The 26670-nt window shown below is 40.8% G+C and overlaps 4 protein-coding genes across 6 annotated transcripts in view; 3 read left to right on the forward strand and 1 right to left on the reverse strand.

Annotated features, from left to right (window-relative positions):
• Positions 1-26670, reverse strand: part of commd10 (COMM domain containing 10) — a 721199-nt gene that overhangs the window by 36511 nt on the left and 658018 nt on the right. The gene's annotated exons all lie outside the window — the stretch shown is intronic.
• Positions 608-13908, forward strand: prr16 (proline rich 16). Of its 2 annotated transcripts, none has more exons than XM_044026047.1 (3): positions 608-1498; positions 7366-8452; positions 13102-13908. In XM_044026047.1, exons 1-2 carry the CDS (start codon positions 1364-1366, stop codon positions 8233-8235), a joined length of 1005 nt encoding a protein of 334 aa, XP_043881982.1. In that variant the 5' UTR covers positions 608-1363; the 3' UTR covers positions 8236-8452; positions 13102-13908. The 2 variants fall into 2 exon arrangements, with proteins under 2 accessions (XP_043881982.1, XP_043881983.1); XM_044026048.1 differs by lacking the exon at positions 13102-13908 and adding an exon at positions 11317-11511.
• Positions 17339-22665, forward strand: pheta1 (PH domain containing endocytic trafficking adaptor 1). Its single transcript, XM_044026051.1, has 3 exons — positions 17339-17471; positions 17875-18009; positions 19241-22665. The coding sequence occupies exon 3, from the start codon at positions 19282-19284 to the stop codon at positions 20167-20169; it is 888 nt and encodes a 295-aa protein (XP_043881986.1). The 5' UTR covers positions 17339-17471; positions 17875-18009; positions 19241-19281; the 3' UTR covers positions 20170-22665.
• Positions 24377-26670, forward strand: part of sh2b3 (SH2B adaptor protein 3) — a 48310-nt gene continuing 46016 nt past the window's right edge. For both annotated transcript variants that reach the window (XR_006360431.1, XM_044026017.1), the window contains exon 1: positions 24377-24670. The gene's annotated coding sequence lies outside the window, so the exon portion shown is untranslated. The remainder of the gene's footprint in view (positions 24671-26670) is intronic.

The following is a 26670-nucleotide window of genomic DNA, read 5'->3' on the forward strand; positions in this document are numbered from 1 at the left end:
TCAGCAGCTGCTGAAATATTCAGTCTGACAACTGCCTCATTCAAAGTAAATAAAATCACCTTTCTTTGGTATTTTGATGCTTTTAGATTGAGTTAAACTTACTGAGAGTTTCCTAATATATAAGACCAACTTTCAGTCACATCATTCCAATCCAGTGGCGTGCACAGAAGGGCAGGGGCGAAAATTAAAAGGGCACCACTCGTATGCTTAAAGCAAGAATGTCCAAAGTGTCCTGGGGACTGAATTTCAGCAGAAAATGCTGTCCATGCACAAACACGTACCCAACAGGCTCTGTGCACATAAGTTCAGTTCAATCAGTTTTTGAATATCAGAATTTGTATTGTGCTTCACATTATGAATGGCAGCCAGTAGGGCACTTCCTCAAGTTTTACCACTCTGGAGGACACTTTACACGTTGACTTTTTGTCCATTAGGGCACCAGGGGGCAATTGTCCGGGTCCCTGTCCCCGTCCCCCCACCGCCCCTGTGCAGACCACTGTGAGTTGGCCCCTCGTTTAATTCATCCTGATGCCAGGCCTGGAGACCTCTTCAAATGCGCCCCATGTTATGAAATGGGAACAGACTGAAGGAGAGGGAGGGAGGGAGAGTGCGTGAGAGAGAGAGAGAGAGAGAGAGAGAGAGAGAGAGAGCATCCTCTGCTCCCGGACGTTGGAAGCGCTCACTCTCTGAGGCGGCAGGGAGGATGGAGGCAGCAGCAGCAGCAGGATGAAAGTGACGGGGTATTTTCGGAGGAGACTGCCTCCTGGCTGTGAGTATCTAGCAGCCTCTGGAGGTCCAGCATCTGTAAACCGGAGGGAGGGTGTCACAGTTTTGTCGAGACCTGAGGATTATTATTATTATTATTATGGACCAGTGCAGTAACGGCTCGAAGACTCGACCTGGACTCTTCGTTCGTGCTCTTATTATCTTTATTTACTACAGCTAACACACACTATGTCACTGTTGGACGTCTTACTATGAAATGTTGAATGCAGCGCTCTTTGGACGCAAAGGATACAATTCTTGGAGCGTCGTTGTGTTGCTGTTGTACACAAACGTGTGAGGCGAACAGCCCCTGCGTGTGTGGGTAGTTTCTCAGACAGTTTGATGATGAGACAATATTTGACCATCACCGTTATTTGTCGTGCTATACGCTCCATTGCGCATGCCTGGTGGCGGATACACAAAGCTGGCCGACGCCACTTTAGCTGTGTCCTGGCAGTGATGATGTAGGAGCAAAGAAAAGTACACGGGAGCGGAGGACTGAGCAGAGACATGCGTCGGCAAAGTGACAGCGCGCCGAGCAAAGGATTCGATCCCCCGAGATCCTTCATGAAATAAAGACTGTGCCATCGAATGAAGGATGTCAGGGACAGCTAATGCAGAGGCTGAAGGAGTAGTCTCCAAAGTGCAAGTGAAAAAGGAGATCAAGACAATCGTGGAGAACCTGGAGACCATCCTGGGAGACCTCAAAGATGTAGCCAAAGAGCTCAAAGAGGTAAAGAGGAAAAAAAGGGACAGGGGACACCACAAAGACACCAGGCATATACATTCACCACAATCTCCACAAAGTCTGTAGGCTTGCATGGTTTCTGTCTGAGAGGACATGATAGAGGCTGATGTCTACACACACACACACACACATTAGTGCTGCTGTTCTTAGAAATCTGCATTGACTTCCATTCATTGGTAACAAACCTCTCACCACAACCTGGGCCTCAGAAATTAGGTTCTGTCCATCCACTGTAAACACAGACAGACACAGTCTTCCAGTTTGAAAAGTAGAACCCAGGAAGTTTGACAGAAGTTGCAGTTAGCCACCAGGGGGCGACTCCACAAAAAGAACTTGGTTTGAAAGGAATTCTATGGAGGGATTAGACAAATTGGACACTCTAAATTGATCATAGGTGTGGGTGTGAGAGTGGACGGTTGTTTGTCTCTATGTGGTCCTGTGATGGAGTGGCGACCTATCCAGGGTGCACCCCACCTTTCACCAGTATCCCCCGCGACCCTTGTGTGTAGGATAAAGTGGTAGAGGATGAATGAATGATTTATAACATCAGTAAACATTTTCTGAAAGGAGTTAATAGTCTAATTGCTCATATCAATTTTGTAAATTATGTTCCTATTCAGAGGAAGATAGGCTTGGCTCATTTAAGTGGACACAAGTCAGTATGTTTCCATGCAGAATCCAGCTACAGTAGTAGCTAAAATACAGCGTTACATTTAAACTACTGTCCTTGTCCCAAGCACTAGCAGGGAATCAATTGAGCGTGTCCACCCACACCACACCAGGTGGCAATACGCCCGCTTTCAGCATGTTAGTTTTAGGCGGTTTCTGTTTTAGTTGGCCCTCAAGCCAGCATGTCTTTAACATTTACTTTTTGGACACTTTCCAATCGCATGATCTGGGTGTGTTAGCCCAATTTTTAGAAATTGGATTTATTATCATGGACTTGCTAAAATGTCCTCACAACGTCAAAATGTCCTTACAATAATGGGTTTGAACCAAAGATTTGTCCTCACATTCTAATAATGACATGTACACACACACACACTCCCTCCAGGAGCCACTAATGCATGTGATCATTATCTCTAATATGAAAGACATGTGGCACAGGAGGCACTTTGGGTGCGAAATGACAGGACGGTGCCTTCACTCTGACTCACATGTCTCTGATGAAAGTGAGAAAATAACATAACCACAGTTAATATTTAATGGACAAGTTGGTTCAAAAAGGAAGACATTTTTGCATTGCATTTCATCATCTTAATGCTGAGTGTTGTTTGCTGTGAATACATCCTGCCAAATAATGGAGCAGTTGTCTTCTCTTTTCAATTCTCTACTCTGGTGGTGGTTTCTTCGCTTGGCTTTCTTTGTCATTTGTTATCTTTCGCCACGTCTGTTTTTATCACAGCCTCTCATCTTCATCCTCTGTTTATCTCTTGTTGTCTGCTTTCTTTCCCTTTCCTCTCCCTCCAGACTCCTTGTTAGAAAATCAAAACTCTCAGCCGTCTAATCGTCTATCCACATCTCAATGATGCAGGGAATGTGATGCTGAATGGCAGTTTGGGGGTTCTCTAAAGGATTCACGGGACATTACGCAAGGATATTTAACAAGTTGTTCCCAGAGTCAAAAATACCTGCACAGCGACACACGTAGAGCTTTCCTCAATAAGTGTTTGCACTAATGTCCATCACTGAATCCTTTCCTACTGCCTCAACTTTAATAACCTGCTCTCTTACCTGATTTTATGTTTACATTACTCTGCCTCCCACACCTCACCCTATACTACTAGAGTGGAACAATTAATAATTGCAATTTGAAGCAATGGAATCAGCAAAGGCTTTTTACTGTTTTTTTAGATTTTAGATTTTTAACGGTTTGATCTGTGAGGTCAATCAGGATGTAAGAATACAGTATACTGAATAGCCAGAGCCTACTTTTTACTTGATTTATAACATCAGTAAACATGTTTCCTGAGGAATTCATGATCTTAAATGCTAGTTTCAGCTCTTCTTCAACAGCACACAATTTCAATTGTGTAAATTATGCTCCCATTTAGAGGAAATTAGACACACATAGGCACATATGAGTGGACACCAGTCTAACTGACAGCTGGACGTTGTCCAATAGGAGTCTGGTTGCAGGTGACAACATGGACCATGACTCTCGAGGCTTCAAAGCAGGAGTTCAGATATTTATGGGTTTAAAAAAATAAAATGCAACTCATACATTTAGGGAACAGTTCATATCTTAAAGTTTATGTATTGATAGTGACACGTGGTAATGCCCCATCACATTTAAAATTTCACAGGGAGTAGTTCACTAAACTTCAACTCAAAATAAATGATTGCTAATTAAAATTGCCAGAGAAATCGCAATTATATATTTTTCCAAAATTGTCCTCCCTACCATGACAGGTTGTCATTGTAATAAAACATTATTGCACACAGCGTCTCATCCCTACACTACATAATGGATGGGTAGTCGACACAGCATCTGTCTCCTTCTGCCTCTCAGCTCCCCTCACTCTCTGCTTTTCTAACTGTAGCTGTGTTTGACCTCCTTGTTTGTTTGTTTTTTTTTTCCAGTGGCTTACAGTGTCTCACAGCAGGCATCAGAGATAAATGAGGAGAAGAAAGCATGGTAATCTATTCTGATCTATCTGTGATGTGGCCTCTTTCTTTCTTTTTTTCCCCTTTTCTTTTTTGCTGACAGGAAATCATGTGGCGGATCATTGTGACACCAGCAAACACACTAATGACATGTCTAGGGGGTGCCGCTACCAAATCCAGTATTCCTGTATATACTGTAAATATATATATAATCCACTTGAAATACAGTTATTTGTTATAAGTCCCAGAGCAGGAGCTGAGTCTGGCACTGATGAGGTTCTCTGTCCAGATGCTTGGCACGACCACTGAAGTTGTGTGGCCTACAGCAGGACCTGCACGCTGGGATACTGGTTTTGCCTCCTGTATGTGTCCCAGCAACTTATCCATTTGAAGGCTGCATGGAGAATTTAGCTCCATTGCCTTCTCTGCCATAGCTTTCTGTCCTTCTATTCATCCCTCGCTCTCAGTCAGTCCTGCTCTCTGTTTCTCTCCTCTTCACTCACTCTTCATTTCTCTCTCAGCCTCCTCTTAAGCCACTGTTTGGACATGCATTTCAAACCCCTAGATGATAGCAATGGTGTTTCACAGTGGGCTAATGCACTGGGTACTCTGAGATAAGCATTACTAATCCAGAAAATTAACATAAGCGCATTGTTACAGCCTTGTTCTTTATGAACACAGCATAGTATGCCGAGTGTGCGGAGTTTTCCTGACAGGTTATTTAACAACTTTTTACGGACTGATGGATTGTCATTCATCACCCAGCCATGAATTACAGGGTCCAAGATCCATCCATCCATCCATTTTCTACTGCTTTATCCTCCACATGTGGGTCAGTTCGCCACATAGAGACAAACAACCATCCACACTCACGCGCACGGTTAATTTAGAGAGTCCAATCGAAACCGGAGAACCCGGAGAAAACCCACGGACACACGGGGGAACATGCAACTCCATGCAGAACACTGGGTCTTGAACCTCGGGCTTCTTGCTGCAAAGGCAAGAGTGCTAACCACAACACCAACCATGTGACCCAGGTCGAAGATCACACTCAATTTTTTGACATTGACGGGTGCTGATGCCACCAATAAGAATCTGAGCTCCAGTTTTGACTGAGACCAAAACCTCATCATGCAAATGTTTACTGACATTTACTCTATATATCAACTATGTCAACTATCAACTAACTATAACTAAGTAGACTCCCATTCACATGGTCTTCCATGGACCAGACGAGTCGCCCCCTGGTGGCTATTCAGTGTATTTGTTTTAGTGAGGAATTTAGAGGACCACATCCATTTGTTATGGATCATTTGTTAACAAACCTTTCACACCAAATAGATCTTTTTAAAATCATATCACTATGACATTGTCAAAATTAGGGCTAATTAATACTTTTGGATTCTTCAATGTGAATTTTCAGATTCCTCTGCTTCTCCTTGACATCTGTCATCACCACTTTCTGAACCAAACATTTCATCAACAGAGAAGATAATTGACAAATGAATCAATCGTGAAAACAGAAGAACTAACTAAAGATTCTTCTCTGACAGTAATATTTGTCTTGACTTAGCACATATTGTTGAACATTTGTTGTTCATTCACAGCAAAGTTTCACAATATGTGTTTTATTTTAATCTCTTGTGAAGTTGTTTCCATGGAGAACATCCGTCTCCTCCAGCTTTCAGTTATTGTCTCAGTGAGGACTACATATTCTGTTGGAGTGTAATTTGGATAAGATCACAGTGCAAGCGTTTGCTATACGTGTGTAAAATGCCACTTAGTAGCCTGTGCCTATGATTTTGCATTTTAGTTATGTAATTGCAAGGGCTGAATGACTTGGATAAAATATAAAATTGCTCTTTTTCCAACATGTATTGTTATTTTAAGACTTTAAAACAAGATGGTGCCTTACCACATAAAATACCATAAGCACAATTTAAACCACTATACACCAATACAAGAATGAGGACTTAAAAAGATATGAATTGTTTCTTAAAATATGTTTTTTTTTTTAAAGGGCAGCTTTCAATACTTGTGTATTGTTTCAAAATGTAGTTTTGATTCGAAAATGATTAATAATTAATTGTCCAATCCTGGTAATTAGGCCTTTGTCTTTTAGAGTTAGGACAATTAAATGAAGTTCAGCATCGTACCTCAGCAGCATGTGTTAGACAATTGCATGACTTGCAATTGAAACCTGTGCTGCTGCCTCCTCACAGTGTTTTCCAGCCCTTCAGTGTTTCAGGGCCAGCAAACCAAATTCCTGCTGCAGCATTTTTTTAATATTTGTTTGAGAAAACATCAAATATTTCACTGTGAAAACACATTTCCTCTAAGGAAGTATCTTCACATCCAGGTATCTAATTTTTATCCATCTATCCAAACTTACTGTTGCACACCTGTAAGTGACAGAGCTCTTCCTGTCTGTTTCTCTTTCGCACCAAGGTTCCATACTTGGAAGTAATTCATGCTTCTGTGGTGTGTGAGTTTTTACTGTGCTGTTGCTGAGAAATGTGATACAATTGTGAGAAGAATCGGATCTTCCTCCTAATAGCATCTCAATGTGTGTATTTATTTAATCTCACCTTGGCTGAGTTGTGATTGTTTTTTACCCCCAGGGTTGTAGAAGTTCTTATCATCCTGCCTATTTTATCACTGTCACATACCAATGACAAGCAGCTGTGCTAATGTTTGTCTGTTGATATTTCAGATCTGTACACATTTCTGTTATATCCTTGTGTTTGTCCTCTGTGCTCCTTTGTTGTATGCAGACAATGTCTTTTTCAGAACACTGCTTTGTATTCTACATGTGAGTCTATGTTTCTGTTTTGGTTTACAGGACATGGTCGGCATTGTTACTTCTCTGTGCTGATGGCACACAGGACTGTTGTCATGTATCATTTGAGCCAGTGTCTGGCAGGTTCATGGCTGTTCCCATAAATTTTCTTTTCTCCCAAGTGTTGTTGTCATAGTGATATTTTAATCTGTTTTTCACCTCATAAATCTACATGTGTAAATGTAGTGTAATATTATGTGCATGTTTTCTAAATTAATTAATTAAGAATGTGAGAAGAACCTATTTCTTTTCTTGCCCATAAAGTTCCTGTTTAGCTTCTAATTATTTTCCCAGTAAACAGTGACATTTTGAATTGATTGTTGTGAGTGATACGTCCTCCTCTCATGCCACATTGTTTATTATTCCTGACTTCAGCTGTCGAAATGACATTTCTTCTTGTCACCAGGTTGTCCATGAGATTGACACCCTGACCGGTGACCTGCAACTGGAGGAGGATGGACTGACAGACAGCTCCAAGACGGACACACTCAACTCCAGCTCGAGCGCCACCTCCACCACTACCACCGCGTCCAGCCTGGAGAAGATGAAGCTCTTCCCGGATGACTGCATCTTTAAAACACCTACGTCCATCATCCCGCTCCCTGTCAACCCTTCTGCAGTACTGACTGTCCTCAAGAAATCCCACCCGCCCTTACCACCACCAAGACTTCCCCCGCTGAGAGCCGAGGAGCACAACATTAAGAATCTGCCTCATCCAACATTAGTGTTATCAGGGAACATATCCAAGGCTAACGGGTCTCTGTTGAGGAATGGCGGGGTTTTCCCATTGAAAGTAAACAGGTATTTATTCTCCTCGACGCCATGTTTCATTTCTGGTGACAGTGGGGTCTCCGAGTCTGGGCTTGTTCCCACATTGCCCAGGCCCATGCCCCTACTCCGTCATGAAAAGAACAAATGTCCTAAGGCTCCTGGTCGGGAGCCTCGAGAGAGGGAGCGTGTCCGTTTCAGCGAGAAGGTCCAGTTTCACGGCTACTGCCCAGACTGTGACCTCCAGTATGATGTCGACAACACAGAGCTACACCTGCAGGCCGAACTGAATGACTTGAGGCTCAGCCCAGTACATTGCTGCTCTTCCTCCTCCCCTCCTCCACCACATACTCTTCCTCATGATCTCATGTTGGAAAACGGCAGCCTCTCACTCAGCCATAGTTTCCCCCCGACAGCAAACACTCCTCCGCCTTGTGTGCCTCCTCACCCGCCTTCCCTCAAGCCCCAGAAAACAATCCTACGCAAATCAACCACGACCACAGTTTGACACTGAGTCCCTTCTTCTGTCTCCCTTAAACATTCTTGAATCATTCATAGTGTTTTCTACTTAAAGAGTGCTTTCTACTCCAGTTGAACTTTGGATTATCCAAACAGAAGGAAGGGTCGGTAAATAGGGAAATAAATGGATGGATAAAGCGAGTGGAATAGAGGAGAAGGCGCTGTCAAGGGCGCTGAGACGTACACAGAGAGATTGGGAAGAAGAGGTGAGTGTTTGCTTGTGTATTATTGTGTTTGTCACATAGAGAAAAAGAGTTAAGTTAAAAAAAAAACAAAGAAAACAACATGAATTCATGAATCTATACATGTGAGCGAGTGCCTGTGAGGCAAATGTGTGTCAAGTGGGAATTTTGTAGGCTGCAAACACTGACTGAGAAATGTACAGGGGAGAGGGAAAAAAAAATCACCAAAGAGTGCTGACATCACCAAAGTTAAATTGTATTTGTGTCTCATGCAAGGAACACGTCTCAGGAAATTCTTCCAAAGAGCGCCTCTGATTAATTCATGTCCTTCTGGATGAAACAAGAAAACCCGCTTCCCTCAGATTTTATCAGAAGCCCTCAAGCTCCTCTCATACACCCAAATATCCCTTAACTGCCCAGAGACACAGTAAAGCAGAGCGCACAAATATGCGCAGTATGTGTCACTACAGACTGGTAGCGTCATCTATCACCCTCGCACACGTCGATCAGATGAAAAGGCCGTTCATTCTTCCTCTCCCCTCAAGGCCTCTTGTCTCCACAAGGAAGATTCTGCTGATGTTTCAGACTTGTACAGTATAGGCGTGAGAAAAAGGGTGAGGAAATGAAAATAGATTGACATGACTGGGGAAAAAGCAGAGAGGCATAAAATGACAAAACGGCCTTTTAATGGCTTGATGGTAAATCCTAATTAAAACATCATGTATTTCATGTTAATCGGCTTAAATTTAATTTGTGCAGACCCCAATTATCGCCGCCTGTGGTTTCTATTTGCGATTTATGAACAATCAATTCCGCTCCTGAGGAGATCAGTCAGGCAGAAGCATACAAGACTTTATTTCCTTAAGGGAATATAAATCAGTGGGAATTATATGATGCCATCTCCGTCTATTGGTAGGTATTACCTTGTGTCAAGAAGCCTATTTAATAACGCATGTGCTCTGTGTGTGTGCACATGTCGTTGAATTTTAAATCTGACTTTACTCTCAAATGAATCGTCAAAGAATCTTCTCACTGCAGCGTGCATGCGTGTGTGTGTGTGTGTGTGTGTGTGTGTGTGCACATGCTCGTATGTGTAAAAGCACATGTCAGTGTGGCAGACAAAGGAGAAAGGAGGCTTTACCCTGGAGTTGAATGTGAATAGTAACACCAGTTCCTCTCAGCAATGCCCTTAATTAGCTGGATGAGACTACAGCAGATGAAGCCGTGCAACAGACAAGCCTGTGCACCAACATTAGCCTTGACAAAACTGCTGCACCACATATCATTACGTGATAAACGGAGTGAGCAAGCTAACTAAGCAAGAAAGGGCACAGGGAAGGACAGGAAGGTAAATGAAATGTGTGTGGGGTGTCAGGTTTTGGGCAGGAGGATATTATATAAAACTATACACACACACACACACACACGTCTGTTTAGTGTTGTGGGAATGGAAGTGTGGAGGGTAAAGCTGAGAAAATTGAGGTATAAAATAGCACTCACTGATGCCTAAATCCAGTGCATGGCCTCTCTGGCCCTTACGATCTGGATTAGGGGGGTCAGTGGATGTCCAGCCATGAGAAAAACAGGAGGAGAGAGGGGGGAAAAAGAAAGTGTGTGACACAGAGAAAGAGGGAGAGATGAGAAGAGGATGTGTGATAGAATGAGGATGATGAAAAAGAGAAACACTAATGAAATCTGGGATGATGCTCTCTTTGGCTTTTACTGTGTGGAAGCATATGTGTCCTCGCGATTATTGCTCTCAATGTATAACATATTCTCTATATTTACCTTGAATTAATGAACCGTAATGAGTCTGGCACATGCAGCGCGCTCTCACACACACACACACACACATACATACACGGGCTCTAGTGTGCTACCAAACAGAATACTGCCAGTCTCATCAGTCGGTCCAAGTCACAAGAGTTTTTGCTGCTGTAGCACTGCCTCACTGCACAATTTAATGAACCAAGCACTTGATATTGTGTGATTACAGTTTTTTTTTTCAGTTGCTAACATAGGTGATCAGAACTGAAGTCACACTTTCAAAACTCTTCACGCGGTCGGTACAACAGAAGAACAAAACTGTGAATTGTTTTTAATTGAATTCACATTAAATGGTTTAATGACTACATTTTTTTTCCCTCATTCATACTCCCCCACCTGCAAAACACTGTACAAGGATGAATTCTTTCTATTTACTTGGGCAAAGTGAGGATTGAAACAAAAATGTGAAATCCAGAGAAGCGATAATAATTCTCAGTAAAATAAATAAATAGTACATGACCTGTAACTGTATAGTTCATTCATCGCTGCAGGATGTTCTGTCCCAATATTAGAACTGCTGAACACTCATCAACCTGCCGTCTGTGATCCGCGCTTCCAAACAAACCTTTTTTTATTTTAGTGTATGTAAAAAATACGGAAGCAAATGGCTGCATTTCTGACTCACAGTGATGCATAACGACTGTAAACAGGCTACAACTCAGAGAGGAAATGTGGATATTTGTGCTCTTTGACAGCAAGTCTCTCTCTCACTCTCTCTTGCTTGGTGCCATGGAGTCACTGGTGTAGACGTGCACTGAGGTGTGATACAGTCTGACTGCACTTTTACAATATATTAAAGATATCAAGTCATACACCCGATGACTAAGCATTGAACAAAAAATACATTCTAAATTATGATTTGAGGTCATCGTATTACACAAATCAGTTAATTTAGTCATGTTTGTGGATGAGATGGATCGATGGAAGTGGCAAACACAGCAGGGAGTGGGAGGAAGTGTCTTGACACTTACTGACTGGGTTACCAGTCCTGCTTAGAAAGAATGGGCCCCTGGTGTTTGATTCAGTGACTTATCTATTATCTGATTGTTCCTTTAACACAGGAAGCACTGCTCCTCTGACGAAGGGTGTAGGTGTTTTTGAAATGGCTATCTGAGCTTCAGTGCTCCTGGCCTGAGGATGAAGTTGTAACAGGCAAAGAGGAGGTGGATCTTCTCCGCCTCCATTGTGAGTCAGGACTGACTCACTGACCCACTCCCTACAGCTCTCAGCACACAGGTCTAGCTCATAACCCACCTCTCCCCCTCTCTCTCTGCCTCCCCTTCTTCTCCTCCACTTGTATCTCTCCCTGGCGTGTTCTCTTTTAATTTTTTCCCATTTCTTTCTTCTTTTTCTTCTCTTGGATGATGCTTCTCTCCTACTCCTCCTCCTCCATTAGCAGCTGCATGCATAACAATACCTCTGTGTACATGTACTGTATCTCGATATACTGTACATGTGGGTGAGCTTTGTAACTATTATTAAATCATATCTGACAGTTAGAACAGAAAACACTGACAGCATTTCCAGTTGTGTGCGTGTTGTGTATATGTTTAATCAAGTAGTTCAGACGCTTTTCTTTTCTGAGCTGCAGCAGCTTCTGCATCTCAGACTCCATTCTTTTGGATTTCACATGGCGTTCTAAGGTTTAAATGCTTAAATGCTCCATGAAACTGTTGTGTGCTTTTGACTTCTGCTGACATCACTGGTGTGACACCTCAGTGAATCAAGTAGCCGAGTCAATGTGCGCTGCTCCCATAATTAATTTAAAATCTCATTGAGCTAATAGGTTAGATTACAACTCCAAATGTAAAACTGTTTTGTCTGATTTAGTTATGTGAGCTTTTAGTGAATTTAATAACTGCACTGTCCTAATCCCATTTTCCTACCTGGCAAGTGCACAGTGAGCAATAAACCTGATAAATGTGTCAGAGTGAGGCACATTTTGCCAGTGAATATTAATTAGCTGTTGTTCCTCTGTCTGATTGTTGCAGGTGGTCGTCTGCCAAGAGACACAGTTGTCCGTTTGCTCGTCCCGCATCATTTATTCTCATCCTCGTGATCGTTAGAAAAATAAAATGTCATGAGAAAAGCTATGAACAAAATGCAAGCTAAATAGTTTTGTTGTAATGAAGAAAAGGCATGACCTACATTTGACCAAGAAGGCGGGGATACGTTATCTGCGGCTCAGACAACGTTATCATGAACGTGAGTGGGTTTGTGTGTTTGTCCTTGTCAAAAATCTACTACCTACTCACACGATTACATGTCCGAGGCACGCATGTTTTTTAAATGTGTATGAGAGAAAAAAAAGCAGAAAAAAGGGACGCATGAGTGCGTGCAGACGTGTGTGTGTGTGTGTGAGAAAAGAATGGAAGGGCATGAGATGGCTCTGTGCAGCTCCGAAAGCTTAGGTGGTGAAGCAAACTTAATCGGCAGATTTCACACTCCCGTGGAGATTGGTATAAGTTTGAAGCGTCAGCTGCATCTTCCTCTGAGAAGGTAAACAACGGGATCAGATTTGTGAGTTGCCACAATGACCCAGATGGGATCTTCTGCTCACTGAGCCACTCCAGACATGACAAAGAGAAGCCCAAAAAAAAGGGCAGCAATTTAAAGAGAGACATGAGGTCTTTGTCTTTTCTCCGAAAGGAAGGCTTTTGAATCCATACACAAAAATTGTGACGGTAGATCAAAATTTCTGAGTGGTTGAGTGTACACTGTTATCGTATCTTGGTTATATTTTCATTTTGCCCTGTGACAAGTGGCTATTGGTGCTGTGACCACTCAAGTAGCTCTCATCTGTAGATTTACACATTAATGCGTCTCCTCCCTTTTTCCCCCTACAGGGCCCATTAAAGGAGTGGAAAGAATGCATGTTTTATACACTGATCAACCACGGTGGATCAGGGAGGAAGGAGCCGGTGCTGAGGCCAAGCGTCAACCTTCTGTTACAGAAACAGCTCATGGGATCAACAGGGGACAAGCTCTACTGGACAAATTCCTACCTTAGAGCACTCAACATCCTACAGGCTCATGTTACTGTGATGGCAGACTCACACGTACGTGTCACTTTAATGTCTTGATGTTGGGGCGGCCAAGGTTAGCAGAGCAGTGTCTGTCACGGCCAACTACGTATAGCGAGAGTGTGGCGATGTGATGTCTGCCATGTCGGCCTTTGTTGGGCGCAATTTGTCTGACAAAAAAACATCAGCAACGGGGGGAGAACAACCTTGTCCAAGAGCTCCTTTGAGCCGTGAAATGTTTGAGCTAAACGCGTATAAGTGATTTGATTATTTAATGCCAGTGCTTGTATATTTCCGCAGTGTGTTCTGATTGGGTGAAGCTTGCACTGAGACTTGGAAAGTCAAGACTATTCACCTGCAACCTGTAGCACTCACGACGGGCCCCTTGTGACAGTTAGGGTTAGGGGAAGGATCAACGGGTAATAAAAGGGGTGTGCCGTGAGCGCTACAGGCTGCAGCCTGACCCTTCTCCAGAAAGACAAATTAATAATAAACAAATGAGTCCTTTATCAGTCCCACAGGGGAAATTCCTTCTCTGCATTTAACCCATCCTCTATATACCGTCCTAGAATTAGGAGAAGCGGGCAGCCACTGAGCAGCACCCGGGGAGCAATGGGGGTTGGGTACCTTGCTCAGGGGTACTCCAGCCCTTTTTTGACCTGGTGGGGACTCGAACCGATAACAAGCCAAGTTCCCTTTCCACTCGGCCATGGGCTGCCCAAAAGATGAACATTTCTCTTCTGCCACACGCGATGCAAGCTAAGTGAAGCAATGGACCTGCAAAGCAGTTCAGCAGCACCTGATGCTGCTCCATTCAATGTGATTGACAAGCATTTCAGGTGACGCCACCACTGCGTACGTGTGAGTCATCCTTTAAAGTGAAGAAACAGAGGGGGCATTCACTCTATGTAGATGTATACAGACAGGTATACAGGTATTTTTATCACGTGAATTAGAGATTAGGATGCTGCGGCCCCCATCATCAAAAGCAAGGATTTGAGTTCAGATGAAGAGATACAAGATGGGGGTGAAATGATGTCAGCCAGTATGTGATTGATGTCTTCACAGACTTTTTTCTCTGCGCGTACTCGGATGGTAATCAATAGCTCCAGTCAAGCGATGGAATTTGCCTATTAAAACTAGTAATTATTTGTGTCTGTAGAGCTTGACGGGTCCGTCTGTGAATACAACACTGCTCTGCAGGACTGCAGATGAGGAGAAAATAATCATTTGTCGGTATGTGCCATACGCTCGATCACTGTGGAGATGGGGAAGACTTATGGTGTAAAATGAATGATTACGTGGTCACCGATCTGTGTCCAGACATTATGTTCATTACATCCAAAATCTTAAGTGCTACGTTGGTGCCGTCCACGCTATGTTTTTAACATACTAACATGCAGAAATACAGTGCAGTGTGGCAAAGGTACAGCTTTAAAGGTTCCTTAAATAAGTAATAATTTGCATCAAATTTTCTTTGTATACAAATATACATGGACATGTTTGATATCTATATATTTCAGGCACTTTTCTACAGAGACTTTAACGTTTAAAGAGATGATATTTTTGATATTGTGTTGACTATGACCGAGAGGAACTTTGACAGAAAGCTTACAATGGCACAGCGAGATGAGTAATTTATGCAGTATATGACAATGGGATAGTGCTTGTATGGATGACAAACACATGTTTCACTATGATCACTTCAAGAAACTTAGCAGAATGGCTGCATTTGGAGACAGCAAACGTACGCTGGGGAAGAAAAATGACATAAACCAAATACCTAGTTGTGCTTTTTCAGACAGGAGGCATGAAACATGAATGAATGCATGACTGACTCTTCACTTTGTACTGCCATCACTGTGTTTTTCTATGCATTCCTGTGAAGAGGCTGTCTGTTGGTGGCTCCATCATGCAGGGGGGCTTTGCTCTCCATAGCAAAGAGTTAAGCTCCCCCAGTCTCCTTATATGATGTTCATCAGGTTACTTCTGTCGTGAAACCTGATTTTTATGTATTTTCCATGCTGCTTAGGCCAATGAAGAATTTACAATCAAATAATTAACACCACACTTGTTCCACGTCTTTGTTCTCACTGGACACAGAGACTGAAATCATGACCAAATTTCTTATCAATTTGAGTGTCTGTTATTAAAAAAAAAAATAGAAAATAAAAAATGATTGCGATGTCCCAGAAAGCTGATATTTTGTTGTATGTCCACAAACTGTTGGGAAAAATAAACACGAGAAGTTAACAGTTTGCACTTAACGTCAAAGTGTCTGTGTATGTTTTATGGACAAGTACAGAGCGTGTCACGTGTTTCCTATCGTAAACTGAGCTCTTGCAAATTAATCTTTCATGAAGTCAAACCTTGGGAGTGAATTAGCAGAAATTAATCTGACTGCACATTTTATCAATGTTTCCAAAAAGCATTGTGAGCTAACCTTTCAGACAGAGAAATGCAGTGAATGGTAGCGGGCGCCACAAGAATTCACTGAAGATTAGTGAGATGAGATGGCAGATTGGTGGTGTTAAGGCTGCACCTGTCTCTACAATATATTCTAATGATTTTGTAGTAGCTTGTCAGGGCCACACATGCTCAGGCATATGCCCTAACCAGCAGTTCAGACGAAGGATGTGGTTACAGGAACATTTACACAGGAAAACAGAGACATTCTTGAGAGTAGAACATTTCTGTCCATGAACGGACAAAATCAGCTAGATGTTGTACAATATATAGCAGACACTTCACTACTTCACTACTGTTCACTACTGCACTAATATGTCAGAGATACAACCGTTCTTAGTTATCATGTAATAACATGACTGATTTTCTGAAGCACACAATTCTGTAATCTCTTGAGTCCAATTCACTTGGTGTCAGTAAAATATTCTAAATCACAGTTTTGCAAAAACAAAAATTGCAAAACTCACAATCATGTGTCAGACTATGAGGCATCGTGTGACTTAAATATTTATTCTGTTACCTTGTGTACTTCTGTGCTCTGATTTTCTAATTGTATTTACATAATTGACGTTTCGCTGCACATTTTGTACATTTGTGTTGCATTTACATGTAGAACTGTAAATTAGGGCTCAACAAATTGGGGGGAAATGTCTAATTGTGAGTTTTCGCACATAATAACACTGATATAACAGATGCTATTTTATTTGTGGTATAATTCTCTGAAATCAAACTCCAGTAAAATGGGGAAAAGCATTAACTATTAAAATATGAGCTGTCTGTCTGATGATAGACAGTGACGCGTATGTGATAGTTATGTGTCTTGTTTGGGTAGAAAGAATCATGTTTGAGTAGAGAACGTGGTTTGAGGGTTGTGTTTCATTGTGCAAGAGATTTGTGGAATTCTGACAAAGTTACCTCTTTTCAGTTTGTGTCATTTGGGGTTTCTTTTTAGACTCATGACATGTGACTGCAGTGTTCTTTATAAGATGTTGCATAAGATGAGTGAGACTCATTTGTATTCAGAATATTGCCTCTTGAAGGAACTAAATGCTAAACAAATTTATTTTCAACAAAAGAGGTCATTAAGAATATGAAGGTAAAGTGCCTAAAAGGCCTTTACGTGCTTCAAAATTGGCTTTTCCTAGTTCAGTTTCACCATGTATTTGAAAAGTAGGCAAATCAAACACACAAACAGAAAAGACACAAGTCAATTCAGTCACAAGGCACAGTCTCACTAAAAACGACCTGTATTACAAAAGAAAATCACTTATTGTTCTGTTAAAATAAAAGAGCTATTTTAAACTGAGAAGAGATATTAAAAATAAAATGTATTGATAAATTTATAAACTGTGATTTAGGGTAACATTTTATTGTTTATCAGTCAGTGTTTTATCTTTTCAGAATTGTGAACATACAAATATCTGTAACCGTGGCATCTTGGTGCATCCATGCAGGCGTAGCCGTGGTCGGGGTGCGCTTGTTTTATATTACCGCTCACCCGGTCAACATTTCAGCATGAGCGCTGTGATCAAGGCACACATGGCCCCGCCCATTTGAGCTTGTCGCGTGCAACACAACGTGCGCGCACTTTCCCTGCTGGTCATGTGACGTGGAAGGACGAAAAAAGAAAGAAGATAAGGAGAAAGGAGGAGAAGTAAATGGTGAAAACAAAGGATTACAAAATAACAGGGACGCTGTCAGACTATAGCAGGAGTCCTAATCGGCAGGTAATTATTTGTAGCACATGTAACGGCCGGGTTTTTAAGACTTAGTGTAGTAAATACTTGTGTTTTTAACTCACCGTCAGTGCACTGCTGTCTGTGTTCATTTAGAACGTTTTCACATTAGTATTCAACAAAGTGGCTAAACGCGTCCATTTAGCTCACACAGCTGACACAGCACCCACCGAGCGTCTGTCGCTTTTATTTGTGTCCGTGTTAACCGGAACTGTAGTTCATTATGACAGGACTTTTGTAGCCCGACATACAGTACGTTCACACTCAAAGTGCTGATGTGTCAAAAGCGTGTGACTACAGCCCCGACGCTGAGTCAGTAACAGGATTAGCTCGCAGAAGTGGAAAAAATACAAACACCTCATGTGTGACTTGTCTTATCATCGTTTCCTCTCAGAGGGACCACAGCCCTGATGCTCAGCCTCAGTGTGTACAAACTTTGAGCGGAGGGGACAAAGACACAAAGAGTATGGAGACAGAATGAGTTTGGATGTCCAGGAGTGATGGAGAGGACAGCACACATCATGGACACGTAAGTACAACATATACCCTTCTATATAAAAGTCAAACAAGTTGTGTTAAACGAGGCGATTTTTATGTTTACTTTATCTTCAATGTTCTTACCAGATTAAAGCTGGATTAGCTGTTGTTTGCACAGAGAGGCCTACTTTTATAGCTAAGCATGTGACTATAGCACAGAGAATATAGAACCCAACAATTTATTCCCTTTGAATGACTCAGTCTATACTGTTCCAAACTGTGCTGCTGAAGTATTACTTTGGCAATGCTAAGTATGACAAAATTAAAATGTAATTAAAATAAAATTAAAGTAAGAGCAGGGCACGTGCTGCTCTTACTTTCATTTTCCCTGGTCTTTCATTTTCCCTGGGGGAGACCATGTATGTTGAATATACTAAATTAAAGGTATACTCTCAATAAACTGAAATTATACATTATACATGTCCATTAATTAAAAGTTTGCATCATGCCAATAAACCAATGCATATCAGTAGATTAAAGGTATACAGTATATAATCTCAACTCAACGCCCATCACTTAATATCAAGTTATAATGAGTTATTTCTGTGTTATTTCTATGTTTTTGTTTTATTAATAGATTCATTTTGCCTCATAAATACATTCATATTGTGAACTATTTATCATTCCATATCAAAACAACCCTTTTTATTTTGCAATTATGTGAAATGTCATCATAAATATTTGACCCCCAGGTCAAATGAGTTTGAGATCCCTGTTATACATCATGTCCATTAATTAAAGGTTTGCAGGTCAATAAAATAAAGTATATATAATGTCATTAATCCAAAATATACATAATATCATTAAACCAAAGTATACATAATGTCTGTTAAAGGTATATATAATCTAAATAAACCTAAAATTACAAGTTTGCCTTATGTCAATAAACTAAAATATAATGCTAGTAAAGTAAACATCACGTCAGGAGATTAAAAGTATACATAATCTAAAACTAAAATGACACATCATGTCAGAATATTAATGTATATTCAAATTAAACATCATGTCAATAAACTACAAGTAATCACGGCAGTAAATTAAAGTAATTATGATAAAGCGCTGAGAATGAGTCTGTTTTCTTTCAGCAGTCACTGAGTAGTGCCACTAAAATTAGAGAGAACTCAGCATTATCAGAACTTGTTACTGGTGTTACTGGAAATGAAAGGAGCAGACTAATATAGCTGACACCAGAGGATGACCTTTTTCTTCTTCATTTCCTTCAGGTAAATAAAGAATCGTCTTGGGTTAAAGAGAAGGTGAGAAGATGAAGCTGAATGAACGCAGCGTAGCACACTATGCCACCTGTGACTCGCCGCCAGACAAGACGGGCTTCCTTTTTAAGAAGGGTGAGCGCAACACAGCTTATCACCGGCGCTGGTTCATTCTGAAGGGAAACATGCTCTTCTACTTTGAGGAGCGCGACAGCCGAGAGCCCATTGGTGTCATTGTCCTTGAAGGGTGCACTGTGGAACTGTGCGAGTCGGCTGAGGAGTTCGCCTTTGCCATCAAGTTTGACTGCCCCAAAGCACGGGTGTATAAGATGGCTGCTGACAGCCAAGCAGCCATGGAGTCTTGGGTGAAAGCGTTGTCTAGGGCCAGCTTCGACTACATGAGGCTGGTGGTGAAGGAGCTGGAGAGGCAGCTGGAAGAGATCCAGGAGGCAGGAGGAGGTAACTTTGGTGGGGCTGGAGTTGGAAGTTTGCAGGGTAAGCCTAAGGTGTCCAGACGAAACCATGTTGCACGGTCCAGGTCCGGAGCATCCTCTTTGTCTTCATCTTCATCCTCTTTATCATCGTCATCGTCATCAGGTGCCCTTGCTATGTCGGTATCTGCTCAAAAGGGCGTCCAGGATGAGGTACAGCTTCCCTCTGGGTGTTTCAAAGAGAATGGGGTTACATGGAGTAAACAACCAGCGGCCTTGACTAACGGTGTAGTTGAGGGAGGGGCTTCCTCTGTGGCCTGGGATGGCTGTGCAGACCCTGCGACTGGTCATGGAGGTGATGGGGCCAGGGCTCCACCAGTGCCACCAAGGCGAACAGGAGCATCTCTGGAAAGCCCCGTCTGCCCTGGCACCGGCTGCTTCTCCAAACTCCATGACTGGTACGGAAAAGAGGTGGAGGACTTGCGAACGGAGTGGCTGCAGAGCCAGTAAATGAATGGAAATGAATAATTCCCATATTTTATTAACATCATTCCTTCTGAGCATCTTAAAATGCAACACTCAAATCACTAATCAAAAAAAAATATGAGATTGTTTCCAGATCTTGTCTGGCACAGGGGAAATAATCAATCAGTATAACACTATCTATTTTCAATCCAAGAAACATTAAAATACAAAATGTGCTCCTTTTTTTTCTACGCCGTTGCTCACGGTCATTTGCCGAGGTTAGTTAAAGCTGTAGGGTATAACTTTGGTGATTTGTGTCTTATTATTATTCCTGTCTCTGTTAGGTCTTCATGAACAGAAATGATGTAGCATTGTTTGTATGCCGTGTCCTTCATCTGAAAATAGCTCTGTAAAACAGTACTATCAGTGTTTGTGTGTACAGTGGCAGCACAGTGGTGGGCAGGGACAAGAAGTGTTTATCCCTTCAAACTGTTTGAATGACAGTCTGTTTGGTGCACACTTCTTTGTCTTTTCAGTCATGCTTCAATCTATTTGCCGGCTTTATTGCTTTACCAGCACAACATTGTTGTTGCTTCTGTCGTCTCGACATAAAACAAAACATTTCCTGGGTGCGGTGGGTGAATGCTGAGAAACACAGAGAGAATAGGATAGAGCTAAAAAGCTTGATCACCATTGTATGAACTAATTTCCTGATGGTTTTAATGTAATGGGCGTTTGTTTAACTTTAAATTTTAATACTGCAATTCTAAGTGTACAATTATGAAAAACACCAGGTTTTTTTTACAAAACTAAATTGTAATTCTGTTATGATCAAGATTTCTTCTGCCAATCAAGTTTCCACATGTACTTGTGAGATTGTCTCAGAGTCAGTTTTCTTCAAGGCTGTTGAAACGCAATCTAAAATAAAGTTTTAGTAAGTTACACCTACAAGCAATTACACTGAAAACTGTATGAAAAATCCCACAGCAAAAAGCTGCTAAGATCACAGCTCTTTTTCTTGATATAAGAGAAAATTAAGTCCCTAGTGACACCCAGGTTTAAACTGGTGAAGATGAAATGGTTCGATTGCTTTGAGGAACGCGCTTAAATCAGTACGTATGATAAAGTTAAAAGAAACCGCAGTAAAACGTTTGAACAGTCGGTGATATTTTTACACACCAATGGCTTGGGCTGTGTTAGCATCTATATTCTTGATTTTCAGCTTCCTGTAACTTTTACACACACTTCAAAGTGGATCTTTTTAACATGTCAATTTGTAGAGAAAGGATGATTCTCTTGGGATTATTGTTTTTGGGGGAAAAAGTGGCCCAGTTTCCCCTCCTTACTCCCACAGGGGCATATCTCACCTCAGAGACCTTGTGGTTTTTAATGTCAGAGCAGCCTCTCCACAGTCACTGGGGACTGTAGTGGGGGCTGGATGCCTCGCTCAGAGCAACACATCCCGGTATTTTTAGCCCTTGTTTGCCAGCAGCAAGATGAGGCTGTGTCATAAGAGTGCTTGTCACTTAATTCTCTTTTGACACTTGTATTTCTTAAAACTCTGATTGTTACTCCTTGAATGTGTGCGCCTTAGCACTTGTCTTTATAAGTGTCTGTTAGTTTCATGATATACGTGCAAATCATTGTTTGTTTTTTTCTTGTGAGAATGTTTTAATCCGTATGGTACTGAATGAGTGTAAAAAAAAAATGGAGACATACTGTATTCTCTTACTGTGCGACCATCTAACCTTGTGGTTTGTTTATATTCCATGTTGGAAATTAACAGTAATATGCAAAAATGAACCTTTTTAAAATGTTGCTCATATGACATTCCATATTTAATCACATAGCCATTTCACTTTTTTGTTTTATATGTGCCTTCTGTTGTCTTTATACTCCTGTAATTGCACTTTTACCCGACTGCAGCGATAGGGGGCTCGACTTTTCCCTCTTTTTGATGCTGCTTCCATTATTCATCCTTTCTTGCCAAAGGCTCATCACAGTGCAATCACATTTTGACAATGGCTCAGTTCCTTCAGTGTGCATCAATGCACACCACTGTCATTTGCTTGTAGAGAGATGACAGTGTGGGAAAAGAAGGTACTGTTGTTTGTAATTTTATTTAAACTGGCATGAGGATCCTTTCTGACAAAAATCATGCTTGAGTTACTGCCAATTTTTATGCTCTCCAGAAATGGTATCACTGTAGTTACAGTCAGCATCAGTCTGCTCCCACCATAATACTGAAAGTAATTTGTGAATGTGTCAAATCGATCTCCTGAATGAATCCTGAATAATTTCAATCGTTTCGTTTTGTGCCAAATGAGGTGAGAAACATTAACAATCACTGCAATCATCGTTTGTTGGTTCCACTAACTTTTATGATTCCTGTCACATTTGTCAGCATTAAAGTGAACACTATGAATAATAATATATGGGATAATCAATAATAATCTGTTGTCTCTTACATGTTATCCTGAAAATATTTTTGTTAATGAAACATTTGCTGTAAAACAGTCAATAAACTTTATTATCATATTATTGATATGTGGCGGCCATTTCATTCACTGAGATTGCTACGTATTGAATCTATTTTTTTCTTTCTTTATAATAATGAAACCTAGAGTATATCATATTATTCTGCATGCAGCATGTGTGCCCGGACTGGCATTAAAGAAAAAATTAACCTCACATTCATCTTTGCTGTTGAGTCTGTTTTTCACTAGGTGTCACTGTGCAACAATTCATCTTTAGCCCCTTGACTTCAGGGTCATCAGTATCTGGTTTACATCTGATACATTTAATTTAATCCTCATTTAGTTAGGTTAGTCGCATTGAGCAATTATAAAACAAACAACAGAAAATACAAAGACATAATACAAGGAATAGAAGAATAAGGTTCTCTGTCATTTAGGTCATTGTATCTTCAGGTGTTAAACTATAGGCAACTACCTAAAGCAAGTTATTAGGAAGAAAAAACAGTAACAAGCCATTTATATGCCATTTAAATGTACTGGAAACCGATTCAGTGAACCTACGTACACACACGAGGGATGTCCAAGGTTAAGTAATTACTTCATCATATATCTCTACTGTGTATCAGGTCATCTTGTGTTGAACATGAATGTTTCTGAGGACTTTATCTTAAATGTAGTAAGCATACAATCTAAGGTAAGATCTGAAATACACAAGAAATACAAAGGTCAGCGTTGTGCACGGTCACACTGAAAGCAACATCTGAATTTGAAGTTCATAGAATTCCTCTTTTTAAACCGCATACACACTGTTGTATTTCAGTCAGCTTTAAGGAGTTATTGCAACATTATTTAAGGCTATGTGACTAATGCAGGATGTGAAACTCTGCAAGAAACTGTTAAAGCACCAACAGATACAGAATATCTGAACATATCTGAATACAGAATATGGCTATGGACATTTTTGCAAATGTATTCAATTTCCCTGTCAAATATTTCCCTTGGAAATATTGTCAAATATTTGACAGGAAATTGTTGGATTGGTTATACTGTGAATAATTTTAACAAAGGAACATTTGTCAGTGAAAAATTGACCCCCTGACAGTGTGCCATGGACACCAGGATCCCCGGCCCGCCTTTTGAGAACCTTCTCCTCCAGAAAAACAACCACATCCACACTCAACTGAACCAGGACTTTGTACAAAATGTATATCAGTTATTCTCTTGGTTGTTCTGGACTCTGTAGTAGTCTCTGTACTTCTGGGCTCTTTAGTAGTGTAGTTAATACAAGGTTTGTTTTAAATAGAATGCCAAAACACAATTTATCCAATGTTATTATAGTTGCATAACACGTGTATTTCAGGACAGTTGTGTTGAATCTATTTAGACTGTGCAGTTTTATCTAATAAAGTGGCCATTATAGATTATGGACAGGTTTCATAGACACAGTTAATATATCAAGAAAATGAAACCTAATAGTTTTATGGTTATTTGTGTACAATACAAAGTCTTTTGTGTAATTGGGTTTACACAACAGTGACATATTACCCACGGTAATATATTAGATTAGACACACAAATATCTATGAAATCAAACGAAAACTAGGGTAAATAAATTTGCCATGAAATCAAAATGAGTCATAGAGGAGTAATAAAAAAACAACAAGCCCGCGTATTTTTGATACAGGTGTCTTATTTTGAAAATCAGAACAGGAAATGCAATATTGCATCCTCTCTTGCTTGACGCGGCGGGACCGCGGCACTTTTTTTTGACAGCGGAAATGAGGAGTCGCCACTTTTTTTCCGCGTCAAGTTCGTGGCTGAAAGTTTTCTTTCCTCCTCTTTTTTCTCGTCTGTGTGCGGACGAACCGTCGCACGCACCGACAATGAGAGAGAAAGCCGTGGGTTCCGTCTGCGCGCTGCCCCTCCGCTGATGCCCAGCGTCCGTTGCTCCTCGACGGCGTCGTGTTCGCGTTACTTTAGATGCTTCTCGACACATTTCCGTTATGCGAAGTCCAACTTGTTGGTTAGTTGTCGTGCTGCGGAGGGTGCCCATCCGAGATAACGGAGAACGTGAGTACACTGTGAGCTCCTGTCAGATCTCATCAGACTCTGCTCCTGCTGCTGCTTCTGCTGCTGTTTCCAAGTGCTTTTAACATCACTCACCACGTTCAATGGGGATTATCCCAAAATTATTCACCCTAAATCATCCGTCAAACTGTACTTTGTTTTTGTTTTCCTCTGCTTTAAAACAAAATGTGCTTATGTGAAATTTAAAGGGCTTCTCTCTTAGCTCCTCCTGCACTTTCTGAAAAATAAAACCTTTCTTTGTATTACTTTCTATACAATTGAATGAATCCAGAATTATTTAGAAATGTACAGAATGTAACAATGTAGGACCTATGTTGCATTGTCATTAGGCTTATTGACACTTTAACAATCAGAAGTGGTCGATTATTGTTTATTAATTGTCTGATAATGACTTACTTGTGTTGCGTTATCATGTAATTGATAAAAACGTAATTTTTTTAATCCAAAAGTTTAGTTGACCAAGTTTTGATGTTACCCCGGCTTTTAGTAGATGCCCCTTTCTTCGTTTTTTTTTTTTTAATAAACACGTGCACATCAGGTACAAACAACAAAACATGTGACTGATTTTAATGTTGTGGCTGTGTGTTTTGTGACTTAGTAAGTAAATAAGTTCTAAATGATTTAAATTTAAAAACAGACATATTCTGTCTCTTCACTGCTGTATTGGTACCAGTTTCATTATTGTTGTGGTGTGCGAGTGCACTGCTGTGCAACCTGACACAAAATGCAGATTAATGGAGATCATAAGTAAGGTTCTAAAAAGTTTACATTTTAAAAAATTACTCAACCGAAATCTTATCAGTGGTCACCATGTCGATGGACATGAAATAATAAACAGTTGTGAGTTATTCATCGTATGTCAATATGCCTCACTTTTACATCAATAACCAGAAATAATGGAGAAGAGTAACTGGTGGGGAACAGACTACACTCATTTTCATGACCCAATGATGTTTGGCAGTAAATCAAAACAGTAATTTTGTTGTGTGTGTGTGTGTGTGACAGATAGATTGTCTTATCATTGTGTTGTCATTTTACCACCTTTTTAAAAAAAAATGTGTCAGCGAAGACACATGTGAGTGTACGTACAGGCCGATAACGGTGTCCTTAGTTGTTTTTTTGTTTTTTAGATGAGGCAGTCATCATCATCATCATCACCATCACACCCGGACTTATTTAAGTGACAGAAAAACAGAAACATGCCGCCAGCGTGGGGAAGTAACACCAGCTAAACTGTATATAATGATTTAAAGTGCAAAACAGATGGACAGAATGGAAAATTAATCAAAATGGCAATAGCAAAGCCCGGCGCAATATTTGTCAAAACCAAAATCTGTAATCTGTATTTACTGTCCGGATCTATACACATCTTATTCTACAGACTGAAGGGAACATCTTTGTTTCTCACAGATCTGCACAAATATCATACAGTACTCATTTTTAAATATGGTTTTTGAATGAAAATGATTCATATTGATGAAATTACCATTCTCTCTGATATCGCGAAGCATTTTGCAATTCCTGTCAAAACAATCGCAATTAGATATTTATTAAAAAATCGTTCAGCCCTAGAATGTAGTTTTTAATTTAAAGTTTAGGTTCAGTTCCTTGTGCTTAATTGGTTGGTATATACCCGCCAGTGTTTCTCATGAAATTCAGAAGTGCTTTTACTTCCCCATAGACTTCCTTGGGTTCTGCCATTTGAATATTTCGGAGCTGTCTTCACTTCTGTTTTGCGTTGTGTGGTATAGACAACAGGACTTCAGTTCTGCCGACATGTATACATGCCACCCGAACATGAATGCAGTAAAAAGCTAAAAACAGATAAATAAATGAATATTCTACTGCGGCCATGTGAATCTTGTGGCCTCTAGTAGTATTTCTACATCACATATTCAATACTAGAAACTCCTGTGCTCTGCCCAGAAAATGAGCTGACACTTGATAAGGATAATTATAATGCAATTTTCCCCCCAACATAA

The sequence above is a fragment of the Solea senegalensis genome, linkage group LG5 (assembly GCF_019176455.1).
Source record: "Solea senegalensis isolate Sse05_10M linkage group LG5, IFAPA_SoseM_1, whole genome shotgun sequence".
In the NCBI taxonomy this organism is placed as follows: domain Eukaryota; kingdom Metazoa; phylum Chordata; class Actinopteri; order Pleuronectiformes; family Soleidae; genus Solea; species Solea senegalensis.

What these genes read in the sequence shown, in the direction of transcription:
- pheta1 (XM_044026051.1), top strand. Translation starts at nt 19,282, where the DNA reads ATGAAGCTGAATGAACGCAGCGTAGCACACTATGCCACCTGTGACTCG.
- prr16 (XM_044026047.1), top strand. Translation starts at nt 1,364, where the DNA reads ATGTCAGGGACAGCTAATGCAGAGGCTGAAGGAGTAGTCTCCAAAGTG. An exon ending in TAGCCAAAGAGCTCAAAGAG is followed by an intron (nt 1,499 to 7,365) that starts GTAAAGAGGAAA and finishes TCTTGTCACCAG; the next exon opens with GTTGTCCATGAGATTGACAC.